The sequence below is a fragment of the Nematolebias whitei genome, chromosome 17 (genome assembly GCF_014905685.2).
Source record: "Nematolebias whitei isolate Nwh7 chromosome 17, NemWhi1, whole genome shotgun sequence".
NCBI lineage: Eukaryota > Metazoa > Chordata > Actinopteri > Cyprinodontiformes > Rivulidae > Nematolebias > Nematolebias whitei.
In genome coordinates this window covers 34,372,736-34,391,000 of record NC_056514.1, presented here as the reverse complement: position 1 = coordinate 34,391,000, position 18,265 = coordinate 34,372,736, and the positions used below count along the sequence as shown (strand labels likewise).

At 37.8% G+C, this 18,265-nt stretch overlaps 1 protein-coding gene across 1 annotated transcript; it reads right to left on the bottom strand.

Moving 5' to 3' along the window:
• Window positions 1-712: 712 nt before the first annotated feature.
• On the bottom strand, window positions 713-17,302 carry LOC119423544 (5-hydroxytryptamine receptor 3B-like). The gene is made up of 11 exons (XM_037690941.1): window positions 17,041-17,302; window positions 12,529-12,609; window positions 9,482-9,627; window positions 9,341-9,385; window positions 9,038-9,147; window positions 6,638-6,807; window positions 6,251-6,411; window positions 4,249-4,456; window positions 2,551-2,676; window positions 2,334-2,392; window positions 713-949 (listed from the first exon to the last, which is right to left on the bottom strand). Exons 1-11 carry the CDS (start codon window positions 17,300-17,302, stop codon window positions 713-715), a joined length of 1,605 nt encoding a protein of 534 aa, XP_037546869.1.
• Between the last annotated feature and the right edge of the window lie 963 nt (window positions 17,303-18,265).

Genomic DNA, 18,265 nt, shown 5'->3' with positions numbered 1-18,265 from the left:
CTAGTTCAGTCCGCACTGAGGGAACACTGCAGGTAATAATGTCCTGAGAGCGCACGCTGTAGCTGCACTCACGCAGAGACATGTAGGAGGAGATGTATGAAGGCAGCAGACCAAGAAGTGATTTAAAGACAATCAACAAACCAAAATCTTGGCTGTTATTTTAAACTGAGTTTATTTAAAGTAACAGTAGAATACATTCTATTTACAAGCGATTACTTGAGTACATGCTACATTTTAATTAGCAAAAAATAGTTACTACAGAATAATCCCAGAAATACAACAACTTTATATTTTAATCACCAGAAGAGCACTGATTTTGTAGTATCTTCGAAATATAATATGTTGTTTGTTTAAATTATTACTTAAACATTACCACAATATTTTAGCTATTAAATGCAAACATCGTACAAATAATGCAAACACACCCGAGTAATCGGAAAAAGACACAAGTTAATGCATGCGTAATATGCGTTAGCTGTAAAACATGCAACAACTGTAGATGTGGTCAGTTTGAATAAAAACACGAATGCACAATTAAAAATACCAGAAGATCCATCAAAGTTCTGTGTTTGCACAGCTTTCTTGGACCTGATTGCAGAGACTTTGTGATTAGTGCAGAAAATAGTGAAAGTGGTGAGAGAGAAGTAGGAAGAATACACGTAGATCCATGCATACATTAGAGAACTACAACTGAATCTTGCCGTTTGCATTTTTATTCTGATTGCGATGTTGAGATCCACAGGAAAAACAAGGTGCATAAAAACCCAGTGACTGCTGCGATATAAAACACTGTGAAAACCTTGTTGATTCTGTTAGCCAGGCTGGTCCAGTATCCAGGCGTCTCCTGTTCCTTGTTTCTTGACAGAAGTACACATGTTTTAATCACTCCTATCTCAGCTGAAACCTTTTCCACTGCGAGGAATAGCTCAGTCAGCTGGCTGCCGCTGCCCTGCAAGCGTAATTTAGTCAGTGAACAACTTATCAACCGGATTATGAACAAAATTACACTCAGCTCAGATACTGTAAGTTTTTATGACTGTCTTCAGAAGTTAAACAGTTTCTGCACTGTCACAACCAATAAAATGCAATCTTTTTAGAGAGGGCTGACAGAAAGTTTTAATAGATAAAGGACGAACTGAGTCTCCAAACACAGTTTATTTTACTTTTTATGCACGGTCTTCAGCTCCTTGTCACAATTAAAACCAAAGCCTTTCACCTGCTGAGTCTTCAAGGCTGAGGGGGCAGTTCTGATATTTTCTGAGCGTAAGTGGAGGAACTTCAGGAAAAAGGTGATATCACTGGTTTAAATGTCTTAACTCAGGTGCTCAAACTTTTTGGGTCCCTCATAACCCTCATGTTCATTAAAGAATTTTATACAGTTTGTCTCTTTAATGCAATGGAAATATTTGTGTAACATAAATGCGTAAGACCTGTTCTTTAATAGTGTTAATACAATTTTTATACTTTTATACGTGGGGTATTTTTCATTCAAGACACACTTAACAAAATGTTTAAATTTCTACTTCCAAAAATGACAGTTTTGAGAAAATTAACAGCATCAAAAACCACTTTAAAACTTTACCTATTCGCACAATGAACATAATAAGGCCACTTCTTCAAATTAGTACAGGAAACACTTTACATAAAACTGAACAGAATCATAACATCAGGAGTCATCCCAAGTAACAGGACTTAATTTGTAAACTGATCAATACTGATAGTATTCTATATAGACTGTGACTCTGGGGTTTTGGGTCCTCCCCCAGGCATTTTTGAATAAAGTAAATGCGATTTCCAGCATTTTTTGATTTATTTTAACAGGTAGTTAAACATCTATGTGTTTGTAAAAAAAAAAAAAATTTTTTATATATATATATTATTTTTTATTATTATTTTTTGTTTGCGGACCCCAGTTTGAGAACCACTGTTTTAAGTCATAACAAGTGCAGTTTCACTAATAGTGACAAAAAATTATTCATTAAACTTGCGTGCACCACAATAAACTTGCGTGCACCACAAAATTCAGTTTTTGTCCATTTTTTTCTAGTTTATGCATAAATCCAATTCATGAAGGAACAGCTGAGTTGTTGATTTGGCATGAAAGTTGCTGGTTCAATGCTCGACTACAAGCTTAATAGTCAAAACATTTTCTCCTTTAGGAAAATAAAACAATTTCTTCATCCAAGCTACAAAAATAATCTCATTTCAGTTTCCTCATTCTTTTGAATACCAATAACATTTTTTTATTTGAGCTAAAAAAAAAAATCTCAAAACTTTAACATCTTTCTTTTTCCTATTTGAATGACAAAACTTTATGCGACAGTAACACCAACCTCTTTGTAGACTGACGATGTTTGATCAGCCAACTTCTCATAAATGGATGCATTAGTTTCTAGAAGGACAAAAAGGTGATTTCAACACATATGTATACAATTATATCAGCAAAAAGGATATTATAGCATGTTATGAATGACACTAAATTCATATTCATAGTTTGTACAGTGTAAAAGTACTCTCTTGAGTTAAAATGAATTCAGCTTTGATAATCACCTCTTTCCTCATTCAGACTTTGCTCTGTGCCGTCCTGAGATGCGTCTTTCTCCATCAGATAGTTGATCAAAATCGTTTCCAGGAGGCTGAGCAGCATCAGACCAAAACTTCCAATGCAGTAAATCACTAAGAAGAGCAATCAGGACATGATTATGTTCCGTTTCTGCTCATAGGCTGAATCCATTTGATTTATTTTAAATGTGTTGCTCATCCAGTCGTGGTTCTAACATGAATGGCGTCCCCGGGTGAGCACCCTCCTTCTAGAATAGACCACATCTCCCACTCAGTCTATTACATGTTAAAACAGTCCCTTAAACTTTTAAAATAAAATTTATATATTTTAAACTTCTTTTCACCTAGTACAATAGAAACTGACGATCCGTTAAAATCTAGTTTCTAATAATGTGATTGGGTATATAATTTCATTTTAATCTGACTTGAGCTTCTACCCTGAAGCTGTAAGACTCAAATCCCTAACCAGACAAATCAGTGTAATGACACTTTAATTGGACATTTAACACTTTATCCATGCTGCTGATTTCTTACCTATAAGCTGCTATATCATGCCCATCGTTGACTCTTGTTTAGATTGCTGTGTACAACATATTATTTATATTATTAGTGTTAGTGTACATCTTAGATCCTTATATTGTTTTTTATTTCTACTGATTATATATATATATATTGCTTTTTTTGGGTGTAACTGGGACCTTGAATACACAATTTCATTCCACCTCATGTACAACTTGTGATGCGAATGACATTAAAGAACCTTGAACCTTGAACTAGTAATGTGACTGGGACAAGTATTACCTTCTAAAGTAATGTCATAATTAGAAGTGTGTTAATTCCAACACGTGAACATGCAAAGTTGTGTGTGAACAGGTCACCTTATTGTTTGCTCAGGTGAATATGCAAGTTCCACTGCATGCTCAAGTGTCTGACACAAGCAGACCTATAACTCCATATTATGGTAAATAGACTGTACTGATGTAGAGCTTTTATATCCTATTAAGATACTCAAAGCACTTTACATTACAATATGTGCCGTCATTTACCCATTCATACAGAACTCTACTATTTCTGTACAAATAATAATCAGTGCTTTATCACATTCATACACTGATGGGACACACATCAGAGGCAATGAGGGGTTCAGTGTCTTGCCCAGAGACACTTCGGCATGTGACTGCTGGTGGAATCGAACCCCCAACTCTTGCATTGGAGGACGACTGCTCTAACCACTCAGCCACAGCCCCGTCTTTGTTCAAAGAGGCATTATGTTGCCTCTGTTTGAACATAGAGGGGGCAACATAAATGAGATTAATTCAGTGTGTGATGATTTAGTTAACCTTAGTTTTATTATCATAACTTTTGTTTTCTTCTCTGTGCAGCGAGTTTTTGTTCTTTTTCCATGTTCCCTAGTTCAGTGTGGAACTTGGTTAGGCTACTTCAGTTAGTTTTACTCCTGCTGTTGACACCCCTGGCCTTTGTTTGCAGATTGTGACTCGCTTATTTTTTTGTCGTCAGCAAAACGTTAGTCTGGTTTCCTTTGTTTGGTGTCAGATCATGGTTTTGATTTATCCACCCTTTCTGTTCTGCTTTGCGTCTCTGTCATCTCCATTTTTGCAACATTCTGTGACAGCATAAACGCCACATACAAACCCTAGCTGGGGACACAATTCCAGACGTGTTTACCTATGAGTGGAATGTTGTTTGTGGTTGCAGGTAGAATCTCGTTGAGAATAAGCTGCATCACGGTGACGGCAAGCAGCACCGTGACCTTGAAGCTAATCTTGTCCCCACCGTTTGACATCAGGAGGGAGGCAAAGTCCAGACACAAGAAGAAAAGGACAGGCAGCAAAAAGTTTGCCACATAGAGGGCAGATTTCCTCTTCATTTTGATCTGTGAAAGCATGTAACAGAGAGTTAAACCTCTAACTCCTTTGTGTTAGAAACAAGAATCAGCAGCATGTAGCTTCCAGTTGGGTAATAGTAACAGAAATGTCCCTGCAGTATTATATATACAATGATACTGTATACAGTATATAATACTATTAAGTATTGGTAGAAATGATGTTTAAATGTTGAAAGTAAAAGAATGCCTGCTTGGGGATTGGTGGACAGTTGTGCTGAGCCATGCATGAGATGTTAAATTGTCCATTTGTTGTGTCCCATGAGAAGCTCAGTAAAATGGACTTTTGCAGCTGTATTTGCACATTTATGCATAACAATATATTAAATAGTTCAAGGATCTTATTGTGAATCAGCAACAGCAGCAGCAACCAACAGTTACTTGATACGCAATAGTCCCTTGCCACTTTGGTTTGCTTTTCGTTAACTCGCTCTATCGCTATTTTTCAAAGTAAGACTGGACATGACACACAATTGGTTGATTGATGGATGAGCCACACGGTTGGCATGGATTTTTTAAAATGTAAAATAAATTATTTTAAATAATTTAGCACCTGTGTTCAGGCCACAGCTGTGGGAGAAGCTTTCTCCTGCAGCTGATCTCCTGCAGAGCGGAGAAATGGGCATGGCCGAGAGTGCAGGGAGCTGAAATTATGACATTCTGTGCTCTTTTAGAGCGTTTAGAATTTAGAAACATTGTTTAGAATATTGCAAGGGTGTGGAAAGGGTTTAAAATATATATACAAACACCATTAACTACTTGTACTACTATTTCTACTTCGCGTGTTTTATCGCGGTGCTTAAGGGTACAGATCCCCCACGATAAATGAGGGACTACAGTACTTGTTTGTATTAATAAATAACTGTATAGAATGAAGCATGAACATATATCTTACTGAGACAGGATTACAGCAGCTCAACAGGAACTTTATGTTAAAACCATAACAGATGTCAAAATACGCAATTTTCCAGTGTTTTTGATCTGAACATGCTTCTAACACAATTTCTACACCATTAACTGATTTTTGGGAGTTAATGTAACTCAAACTCATCTACTATTTTAAAAGAATTGTGTTAAAAACCAGCAAATCTAGCTCACCTTTGTTTATAATTCAACCCATTGCCACCGTTGTTTTCTTCAGAAGAAAGAACGTTAGCTTTTCGTTTTCGACCTGGTGTCTTTAATTCTATCGTCCAGCCTCTGACTTTGTTTTCATATTTTACCTAATCAATATCCATCGCACTCCGACGCAGTTAGGTGTCCTCGTCAAATGTAAACAAACGACTTATTATTGTTGGCAACAAAACATGACTGCTGATTTTGCACATTTATTTCAAAGTATGTGGTAGACTTTCATTAGTGAATGACATTTAGTGGTTAGTTTTACCATGAATATAAAGCATATACAAAAAAAAAAATCAATAACACTAAAACACTGCATATTTTGGCAGCTATTATGACTTTAATTGATGTGAGGCAACAATAGAAAGTCAGGTGGCTGCACAACACAGTCAGGTACAAAACAATATGTATGCGCCAGTTGTCTACCCTGCATGAACCATTTACATACGTAGTGTGTACCAGGTGTGTACGCGGTACATGCCTGGTAATACCAGGTGCATAATAGGCAAATACCTGAAAGGTGCAAGGCGCATACCCTGCATGTACCAGGAGTGAAAGTAAAATGCTTTGTTTTACATATTGCTGCCAACATGTTCCCACAGCTTGGTTCAGAAAAAACAGATAAAGTTAGAAAACTTTGACTTTAGTCCATAAAATACTTACCGTGTATACAATTACACTTTGATTGAAGCCAAAATAGTTGACAGTTTTAGTGGTGATTGTCTGGCTGAGATACATCCACTCAAACTTGGACCGCATTGCTTCAAAAGACCACTCAGTGGCCATCGTCTTGTTTTCAAATTCAGTAATGTTAATTTCATCATCTGACAAGATTAAAAAAAGAGAATAAAAATTAAGTTTCTCAAGAATGAAGGATTTAAATGGTCACCTCTCGATAATACAGTACACAAAACACCAAAGAAGTAGAAAATATTTCCAAGCACGATTTTTTTTAAAGTTATTTGCTGTAAATGTCAATGAATTCCAATTAAATGCGTTCCAGTTCAGAAAAGAGTTCAAATTATTAAAGTGCACGTAAACAGGGCTTACCTGCGTACAAAACAGATTTGAAGGAGACGTTGCACGTCTGGATGTCAAAGGGGAATGTATAAATGTGCATCTTGCAGGTGCTGATTACAACGACGTCATTCCTTAATTCCACAGTGCCGTCAGCATTTATACAGAGGAAGGGGCTGGGTGGAGCTTTGTCTTTCTCGATCCTGAAGGATAAAAACAAAAAAACTGGGGGATAAATAAAAACTCACGCTTGTCAAACAGTTTAAGCCTCAAATAGAATCCGATCTAATGAGGCAACCATTATGCAATGGGCTATAATTTAAACTTAAAAATACTTCCAGTTTAATTTAAAACCACACATGCTCTGGTAATGTTATCTTTACCCGAGACACAGCCTGGATTCATCCATCCATAATTCATTTATTCTTCTATTTTCTATACGCATCATTGGGCAAAGGGACAACATGGACAAGTCACCAGTCCACCACAAGACTAAACTGAGATGAACATCCATGATCTCATTAAGACCGGGAGAAAATCTAGTGTTGCCAAATTAGCCAATGTTCATGTTTAACCTGAGAACCTGGAGAAATCCCACATATGAACAAAGAGAACGTGGAAAGTGGACGTACACAAAAAGGTCTCAGCTAAGAATCAAATCCAGGATTTTCTCGCTGTGTGGCAGCAATCCATCCATCCATCCATTCATCCATCCATCCACAACATTTTCCTTTCTGAGTCATGGTGGAGCTGGTGCCTATCTAGTTTGTTTCTATTTTACGAGAGGTACACTTTGAACACAACACAAGTCCATCACAGGACCACAGAGAAAAATGAGACAACATTTATGCTGTCACGTCTATAGCGACAATTTAGAGTTACCAATTAACCCAATCTTTTGGTTTGTGGGAGGAAACTGAAGAACCTGTTAAAAAAAAACTCACGTATACAAAGAGAGAAACACTCGGAAAGACCTTGTTGATGTGAAGCATGATAGCCACTATGCTAGAATTTGTTTTGGTTCCTGGGACTGATGGAAGTTTTTTGGATGAAGGACGAAAGTTTTCAACAAAAAGAAACCGTCCGGAGCGCCTGACTTAACTGCGTTACATTTTTCTACCTGGATTATTGAGAATCTGGATATTTTGAACCACTTTGACCATGATTGCCTCAAATTAGTTTGAGAGTTTGAGCAAGCAGCGGTGGAGAGGGCAGACTACAGAAACCACCTGAGCACCACCAAATTGGTTGATCGGTGCTATTTATAATACTGAGTTTGTTTCGGCTCCTCTGACTGACTAAGTCTTTTGGATGAAAAACGAAACGTTTCAACAACGAAACAAACAAACAACAAAAAAAAAAAACCGTCCAGAGGACCTGACTTAACTTTGTTAGATGGTTCTACCTGGAATAATGAGCATGAACATACCGGTACTCCCTTCTTAATTGCATATTGAGCATAATTCAGGACATGCTAGTCACTGCTCCACAAACTTTTTTTTTTTTTTAAGGCTGCTTTGATATTTCTATTTTATAAATAGTCAGCTTCTGTGGTCTGTTCAAACGCAGTATGTGATTCTGTATCAGCTTTGCCTAAACTCAAGCAGAAGCAGATGGCCGCCTGTCCTGAGTCTGGTTCTGCTAAAGGTTTCTTCCTCATGAGGGAGCTTTTCCTTTCCACTGTCGCCTTCATGCTTGCTCAAGATGAAAGTTCTGCGATGGAGTTAAATTCAAAGCAGTCTGCTCCTCAGATAAATAATGTTAAATTATTATTTTATATATGAATGCTTCTGTTCAGTGCCCTGAGATTACTTCTGTTGTGACTTGGCGCTATGGAAATAAAGTGAATTGCATTGAATTGACGCCCTCAAGTGCCTGAATGTTATGTTTTTAAGTAAAGCAATTATAAAATAATTTATAACTGAAGGCTCATGCTTCTGATACAATTTACCCATCATGTTCTGCTTCCTGTGTTGAACCCATGTGCAGTAAGGTAACGGAAACCCCAAGTAAAAAACAAAGTTTATTATAAATAAACAAAACAAAATGCTGACAGTGCGGCAAATTTACACGTTAAAGAGGGACAGAAACAGAACACAACAGGCTTGGGAGCATAATCCACAGATTACAGAGACATTGAATGTTTAGAGACACAAATGAGACAAAAGACGAACACCTGGGGTGATTAGGATTACAGACAGGTGTGACGGGAGCTGAAACAACAAGGATGACAGGACAAGAACCCAGAAACCCGTCTTGCAAAATGTTCTTTTCCTAATGTTTTCTATTATGTCATCTTTTGTAAATGTCAAATTGTGCTTTTTAAAAAATTCATATTACAAACATGTTTGCAATACTTAGCGGAAATGTTTTGGAGAGTTTTGTTAGTTAAACTCTTATTTTAGCAGTTTAAGCATCAGCCTGCACACTTACATTTCTTCAATCATCAGGTCTGGCTTCCACAAAACCTCAGCTGGAACTTCTATATAAGGAATTCCACAAAACTCGCTTGTATTCCACATAATATAATCATTTTCCCAGAGCTGAAGAAGAAAAAAAAAAAAAAGAGATAGAGAAAAGACAGTGAATAAAAAGGAGGAAGCAAAAAGGATGCGATATAAACAAACAAGTTTTACTTCCATTTGAGAAGATGTGCACACACGTAAGGTGTTGTATGTTTTTATATGAATCAGTTATTTAATTTATTGAAAGAGTATTTTTTAAAAGAAAACTCACCATGTGAACCCAAATGTACGATATAAAGGTTTGGTCAGCTTCTCTCTATAGGTGAAATAAAGTCTTCATGAACTTTTTACAGTTATTCAACATTCTAGGGATACATACCGGGTAAAAATGAAAATCACTTGAGGAACCTACCACATCTAGGATGGCGTAGATTAACATTTGAAGTTTGACGGTTGTCGTGGTTCTGTAATTTTTTACAGGCCGGCTCATGATATATCTGCTGTTGTCTTTGGTCAAGTTTAAGTAAGTTAAGACGTCTTCATAACTGCAGACACGATCTGTATAAACATAAAACGCATATATTTAATCACAAACACTTAAAAAAAAAAGTCAACAGAAAACAGTGAATCTTTTGTAATTATATATTTAACACCAAAAGTTCTCGTGTTCATGGAAAGTTAAACATAAAGCATTTTTACATTAAATGAAGTGCGTGAGAAAAAAAAAAGTATAATAACATGAACATTTTGCAAATAATCCATTTTGATTCTAATCAGGATTGGCCTTTTTGCAACACTTGATTTTATGTCACCAAGATATGGGGCGACAGTCGTAAAGTTTAGCAATCCATAATGTTGCTTTTCAATATTTAGCTCACGTTCTGAGGTTAAAATCCTGCAGATTCCTCAAACATACCCACCGTATTTTCCAGTCACAGTGTTTTGCGTAGATTTGCCTGTCCTGCTACTTATATACATTCTTTCCCATATTCAAAAACACAATTTTTGACTGATGCTTTAAATGTTCATTCATACTGACATGAACCAGAGTAAACATTAACACTTGTAGTGGCTAGAGGAGCGAGAGGGCCCTCTAGGTTTTTAATAATAATAATAATTGTCATCACTGTATGTTTCCTACAATGGTGAAATTAGTCTCTGTGTTAAACCCATCCACCACCGGGTGGTGCAGTGGGTGGCTATTGAGGGTGTGATAGGGTGTGCTGCCCAGAGATACCATGAGGTATGCAGTGACTGGGGATCGAGCCTGAGACTTTTGGGTCCCGAGCCGGCTGCCCTGCCTCTGCACCATCTCGGCCACCTTTTGACAACTACCGGTTGGTGTATATGTTGTTTCTCTACCGCTACCCCCGCCACCCCCCACCAAACATTAACCATTAAAGTGCATTTATTAAGGAAAAAGTTAAACTGAGACACACCTTTGCTATAATTTCGAGCAAACAAATAATTGTTTTTAAGTGTTAATTTTGTTAAATTTCGAAGAACTGCAACAGTGAGTCCTCCCGTGCACTCTTTTGTTTGGCACAACACCGGCCCATATTTCCCGGAGGTCAACGGTGACGCATAATAAATGCGACTTATACTCTGGAGCGACTTATGTAGGTTTTTGTCATCTTGATGTTTTTTTTGACTGATGCGACTTATATTCTGGAGCAATTTATATGTTGGAAAATATATAAAAATTAACTAAATATTTAAATAGAACATAAACCATTTAGCATTTAGATTTTCCTTTATTATTCAGCATTTTTTAATTAATTAATTAATCTATTTATTTTATTTTTTTTTACACAAAAGACAATTTTGTAAGAAAAATTATCAAAAAGTATGAAAAGCGAACAAATAAATATATGCTTGGACTTTAAAACCGGGGCTCATATTAAAGACACTTTGGAAATATTCTGTAAAAAACAGTTTTTAGCACAGTCAGTGGTTATGTTCCTTAAAAGCTTCTCATTTTTGCTTCTCCCAGTAGAGGTCTCCCCAGCACACCATCTGCCTCCATCACTCCATCCCAACATCCTCCTCACACCTAGGGACAATTTAGAGTTACCATGCAGCCCAACCTGAATGTTTTTGATCTGTGGGAGGAAACTGGAGTACCTGAAGAAAACCCACACCTGCACAGAGAGAACATGCAAACTCCACCCAAAGTTTATCAGTTTACAAAAAGGTCTTTAGACATTTTATGCCTTGTTTTTGCAAAGGCTTAATCAAAATGTGAACAAACAACAGAGACAAAAACACATTTCAAAGTAAATTATTGCAAAAACAAGGCATGAAATATCTATGAATCCATGCATACAAGTTTTTAAACTGAGAGAACAAATTCCTGCAACAATACTAGTGTCCACGTGCAACAGGTGTTGTGCTTTGTTTAGTTTACAGGATGGTTGGAAGAGAAGATGGAAACAACACTAGAAGTGTGATGAAGGTTTAGGGACCATTTGCAAATTGCAAACTCAGGCTGTAACGTTCAATTCCATCAATATAACGGCTCGTTTTCACCTGAATCCTAACAAACATTTATGAATCAGACATTTATATCTTCTTTTAATGCCATTTACCATTTCATGCAGAAACATACGTTTGTATCATTTGGGGAAATTGTTTGATTTGCTAAGTTAAAATTTAATCTGTTGTGATGTGTTGTCTATATTTTTCTGTCATTGACAGGAGGTGAGGTTTGTAATTTTACAGGTTTGACGCTTGTTTGAAAGATGGTTACCCTGGAAATAAGAATTTGTCCAATTATTTAATCGCAATGGTTCCCAACCCTGGTTCCCGAGGAACACCGTCTTGCATATTTTACTTGTGTCCCTGCTGTGACACATCTGATTTGACTGAATGGGTGATTAACTGGCTTCTGCAGAACTTAAAGAAGTAAATAAATCACTGCAGATGTGTTGGAGCGGAGAAACATAAACATGCAGGATGGTGTTCCTCAGGGACCACAGTTGGGAACCACTGATTTAATGAAACTGAACCAAACAACAATACTTGACCTAAAACAAAATACTGTAATGTTTGTTGACAAATCTGTGTGCACGGTTTAATAAATTGAGAGGATGGTTTCTAACAAACTCCAGTTTTATTTCTACGGCGACCTAATTAACCTCGTTGTACCTAATTGGTGAAAATTCGTAGTGGGAGATTCATGAGATGAAGAGACATTTCCATAATGTAGGGAAGTGTTTCTACCTTAAAAAATAAACATTTTGAAGCCATTTTCATGGCATTTAAATTCATATACTTGCAAACTCGGTTTCTGATAGTTTTACATTGTCCTTGTGAAAGTGTGATCTTAAAAAGGTATGTCTGATGTGTCTACAAAGAACATTACTTTTGCTGTTGATCTTCATGTGTTACCATAAAAGGTTGTTTTTATTCATAAAAACTGACAGGTGTTCAGTAACATACTGTAGATTTGTTTAGTACCTTGCATTTCTGCAGATCCCTCGTTGTATTTCTGTTGATCAACATTGAGCTCCTGTGAGTCTGAACTGGAGGCATTTCCACCTGACAGAAAAGAATATAGACTTACTTTTTTCACAAAAAAATACACATGCATAATCCTTTGTCTTTTTTTTTTAATTTTTTTTTTTTTTTTGATCATGTTTAAAGTTTGAGGAATACTTTAATGTTTGAGTACACATTTTACCCATGAGAAAAATAAAAATATTCATTGTCCCCCATCATGGAGCAAAAAAAGAGGGAATTTGAAATACCCTCCATCCATCCAAGCATGCTGTGAGTATAATAACTTGAAAATAAGTGAGATAAGATTTTCATTTGGGTTTGTGGCAGCCTTTAAGCAAAATAAATAAATAAATGGGTTGCAACATCAAAATTAAAGATGGCCACCACCTTATACACATATATGTAAACAGACCACACTTATCATTTGAGGAAAATATGCTTTCTAGTTTTAATATTGCTTAAATATGTAGTTTCCTCTGTTTGTGGTGCCCCCCAGGGTGGCCAAAGATTAATATACGATGGCCAAGGCCACCATTGGCCACCCCCGGCTCGAACGATGCCTGGTAATGATACAATTGCTCCCTGCACTCTTAATGATCCGTCACTGCAGTGCCTCAGATAAGCCAAATAAAAATAAATAAACTACCTCTATTTTTATACACATCGTAACTCCTGGCCCTGTGATGAACTTGCAACCTGTCCAGCGTGCACCCCGTCTCTCACACAGTGACTGCTGGATATAGGTACCAGTGACCCCCATGACCCAAAAAGGAAGAAGCGGTTAAAAGATAATGGATGGATGGACTGTAACTCATATCCACTTAATACCTTGCACCACAAAAATAAGGTTTACTTGCATTCCCTGTTCAGTTCCAGTTCTGAAAAGCACTCACCGGGAAACTACAAACATTCACTCTTTAAATAGTTCAGTGATGAGGCATCGGTATACCTTGTGTTTAATTTTATTTTGTAGTTCAGTGAAAAACACAAGGATCATGGCAGCAAGAGGTTAGTGGTCCACTGATCCATTTGTTCGTTCCATTTGCTAATTTCCATGGAAGACAGGTAATTATGTAATTGCCTAGCTGTGAGAATGTTCCAAAAATTGTTTTCCAATAAAAATCCATAAAGTTCCTTCAACTTTTACAAAGTATTTTATAATGTCTGTAAATAAATAAATCTAAATAAGACAGAAAAATTAGCAACATTTTTTTTTCTAAAAGACTGAAAAATTAGCATTATGAAAGCTCTAAATTTTCGTTAAGGATGTTTCTTCATATGATCCACATCCAATAGACAAATGTGACTTATTGGAGAAAAAAACTTTAGTAAAATAGCTAATTTCCCAGTCTACAGCCACATGCATCTCATAAAAAGTCCTCATCTTACCTGTGAGGAGCAGGAAGCAGGTAAACATAAGAATCATGCCTCTGAGTGATGAGTGAGCTGTCCTCTCTGAGCTGCGTGAAGATGTTTCCCGCTGTTATAACATCTCTGAGTGGGACGGACAACATCCTCAGCACTTTCATCTGAGCAATTTGACGTTGCCTTCATGAAAAAAACAAAAACAATTGTACTTCTTATGTTCACTGTGGTTACAGATACATAGAGCTCTAATGGAAACAACTCAATGAAGATGTTTTTGATTTGTAGTGTCAGAGCAAGAAAAATTTCACAAAAGTGAAATCCCTGCAATTTATTTGTTTGCAACTTTTTTAATTTTTTTAATTTTTTTATGTAGGACTGTGAAGACATTAGGCAACCGGTCCAGGAGGGATAGCCAGACATCCCTTTCCTCGTCATCATATTCCTCCTCCTCCTGGGGGATCCCCATGCCCAGAGAAGAGACAATCCCTCCAGCAAATTCTGGGTCTGCCCATGGACCTCTTCTCAGTTGGATATGCCCAGAAAACCTGTAAGTCTGGAAAACATGTAAAGGGAGGCGTCCTAATCACATGCCTGAACCACCTCAACAGAGTTTTAGATGCGAAGGAGCAGTGGCTCTACTTCTCACAGCTGATGGAGTTCTTCACCCTATCTCCAAGGCTGAGCCAGGCCACCCTATGAAGAAAGCTCATTTCAGCCACTTGCATCCATTGGATCTTGTTCTTTGAGTCACAATCCATACCAGATGATAGGGGAGGGCTGGAACATGGACAGACCAGAAGATGAAGAACTTTGCCTTTTGACTCAACTCTTTCTTCACCATCATTACCCCAGAGGGGGCATTCCACCCATTTCAATTTGAGAACCATGGCCTCAGATGTCAAGGCACTACCTTTCATTCTGCTTTCATTCAGCTTCACACTTAACTGCAAACCATCCAAGTGCATGCAAAAGGTCATGACCCGATGTCAACAGAACCATATCGTCTGCATAAAGCAGAGGTGAGACCCTGAAATTCCCAAACCAGACATCCTCTTCTCCATACCAACACCTTGAGATCCTGTCTATGATACCTCAAACAGGATCAGAGATAATGGTCCTGGTGAAGTCCAACCTGCAATGAGAATGAGCTCGACTTTGTGCAATAAATGCAGACACAGCCCCTGCTTTGGTTACACAGGGACTTGTGACGTCACGAGCACCGCAGTACAGCCACACTGACGGGAGCTCCGCTTCGACTCGATCTCTTTTGTTCCTGTTGATCTTGTTTTAACTTTTTTTGCACCTACACTGCACACCCATGCTACGGGGATGACCATGACACTTTTGGAGTTTTCTGTGTCCCTGCCTTGCCATCATGTCATCATGCCATCGTGGTTCAGTTCCTGGCTCCACTCCAGCTTCGGACTCAGGCTCCGGCCTATCATGATGGCTGTCTCCATGATCCTCCACCTGCCTGCATGGACCAAACTCTACGGACCAGTTCGGCTCCGCAAGGAAAACCTTGAATGTTGTTTGTCTGCTGGACTGGTTCTGGAGGGCAGTTGCTGCAGTCGTTATTACCATCAAGCGGCTAACGGGACTTGCTAACAGGACCTGCTAACAAGACCACGCCGCTAACAGAACAGAACCATGCTGCTGAAAGAACTTCACTGATAACCGATTCACACTGTAGATGTATTTCTTTTTTCACTTTTGGCGCCTTGTTTTTTTGTATTTTTGCTTCATGATTTGGTATTTCTTGTTGTCGTTTCTTTTTCGGTGAGTCGAAACGGTTCTTCTCGTCCTCAGAATTTCATTGCATTATTGACCTTGTGCAAATAAACCAAACCTGAACCTGACTGGATAGCACTTAACAGAAACTCTGTCACAAGATTTCATACACTAAGATTACACCACCAGTAAGTTGTCCTGACACAGATGTGTGCAAATGTTTATTTAATGTGGGTCACGTTATCTTAATTACAGCAATCAAAGGGCCACATTATAAGTTAGAGGAAGTAATCTCTAAATTACTCAGTTTGGAAACATTTTGATGGCTTCTTCCTACTTTTGCAAGTCTATAAATTAGTATCATGCTCGCTTAAACTTACCCATTTAAAAAGAGTAATCCTTGGTAAATTAAACATGCCATCTATTAAATGAAAGCTGGGATAAAATGTTCTGATTTCACCTTATGATGAAAACATAAAAAAGTAGAAAAATACACACCTAGAAAGGCAGTGCTGAACAAATGTTTAGTACTTTTATTTGATGACATGAATACATAAAGTATATTACATGCAGATGTGAAACAACCACAAAAACAAATCAGCAGTTTACCACATTGCATTATAATCCCACAGCTGAGTACTCAACTGGATAAAAGTCTTTAACGAGTTGCACTTCCAATAAGTTGCACATTTTACCGTGTTATAATGGGTGTCTTCAATATTTATTAGTTTTTATTCTGCACATTTTTAAAAGCATTAGTGCAAAAAAATGCAGCCAATGCAGCTGCATTAGAGCCCTGATGATTAGGGCCTGTATGGAGAAGATATCCATCCATCCATCCACTATCTTTACCCGTTTATTCCATTTTGGGTCACAGGGGTCGCCGGTGCCCATATCCAGCAATCACTGTGCGAGGGGCGGGGTACACCCTGGACAGGTCGCAAGTCCATCACAGGGACACATAGAGACAAACGAGACAAACAAACATTCACTCTCTCACTCACACCTAGGGACAATTTAGAGTTACCAATCAGCCTAACATGCATGTTTTTGGTCTGTGGGAGGAAACCGGAGCACCCGGAGAAAACCCACGCATGCACGGAGAGAACATGCAAACTCCACCCAGAAAGGCCCCTGGACCGGGGTTTGAGCCAGGGACCTGCTCGCTGAGAGGCAGCAGCTCTACCAGTTGCGCCACCGTGCTGCCCCATGGAGAAGATAGAGAACAATTAATTTTAAAAAGTAAGACAATTCTTAGTTGTTTGCACAACAATTAGTGTGCAAACAAGAACATTAATTTATGAGCCAAATGTCATGTTGTCCAAATCTGGATGAATTAAATGCATTAACAAGACTAACACAGTGACTCACCGGCCATTTTATAAGTTACTCCTCGCAAGTACCAGGTTGGAGCCTCTCTACCGTTAAAGCTGCTTAAGTCTTTGTGGTACAGATTCAACAAGATGCTCAGACATTCTGGTCCATAGTGACATGAAACAATCATATGCTGCAGATTTGTTAGCTTTGCATCCATGATATGAATCTCCATTTTCTGCCTCATCCTGAAGGTGCTTGACTGGATTGAGATCTGGTGGCTGTGGAGTCCGTTGGAGTCCAGCGAATCCAGATCCATTGCCCCAAGCAATATCTTTCCAATCACTTATGGCTCAATTTTGTGGAGCCTGTGTGAATTTCAGCCTCAGTTTCTTGTTCTTAGCTGACAGCAGTGACACCCGGTGTGGACTTCTGCTGCTGCAGTCCATCTGCTTTAACGCTGGAAGTGTTGTGTGCTTAAAGAAGTGTAGATATTTAAGGTGCTTTTGCATCATCTCAAACTAATCTGCCTATTCTCCTCTGACCTCTGACATTACCAAGTATTTTTGTCTTCACAAATACTTCTCTCACTGGCTTGCATCCTCTATACAAGTTTCACCTTATAAGCAAATCAGAGTGGATCCAGGTTGTCTCACATCATGCCAGACCATTGATCACACTACTCCCTCTAATCCTTCAGGTCCTTAGCAGGTGTCTTTTTGGATTATGGAATGATTATTGATTCCTTTCTTTAGAGACTCAGCGTAGTTTGGTGCAATTATCTACTGCTCATCTCATGCATCTATAATGTAAGGTGTTCTTTTTTTATAGAGTCTGAAGTGACAGCAAACAGTTAATACCTTATTTGACAGTGATTGTTCTATGTTGAATTTACCACAGTTAAATAACTTCTGTAAACACAAACTTTTACTTGTTTCTTCTTCATTTATTCATCTATTAATTTATCTTATTGATTTACAATCTGTCCATGTTCAAGTTTATCCTCCTCTCTTTCAGTTGACCCATGCAAAAAAAAACAATGAACATCTGCCTGCTGTTTTAAAATGAGTTTATTTTAAGTATAATAAATTAATCACAATATACACATTTTACTTCATCTGATCCATTGAGTATAAGCTACATGTTTAATTGTTTAAAAAACTGTTTATGATGCATATTTTAAATATTAACAGAACATTATTTTAATACTAGCTAATAAATATGTGCATTCATCAGCAAACACATTTGAGTAACAGACCAATGACAGAGTTAATGAATGAGT

Coding starts and splice junctions, on each gene's coding strand:
- LOC119423544 (XM_037690941.1), bottom strand. CDS start 17,302: ATGGATCTGGATTCGCTGGACTCCAACGGACTCCACAGCCACCAGATC. Junction 2,393..2,550: donor AAGTCTGAATGAGGAAAGAG/GTGATTATCAAA, acceptor TTGTCCTTCTAG/AAACTAATGCATCCATTTAT. Junction 950..2,333: donor CATCGTCAGTCTACAAAGAG/GTTGGTGTTACT, acceptor TTACGCTTGCAG/GGCAGCGGCAGCCAGCTGAC.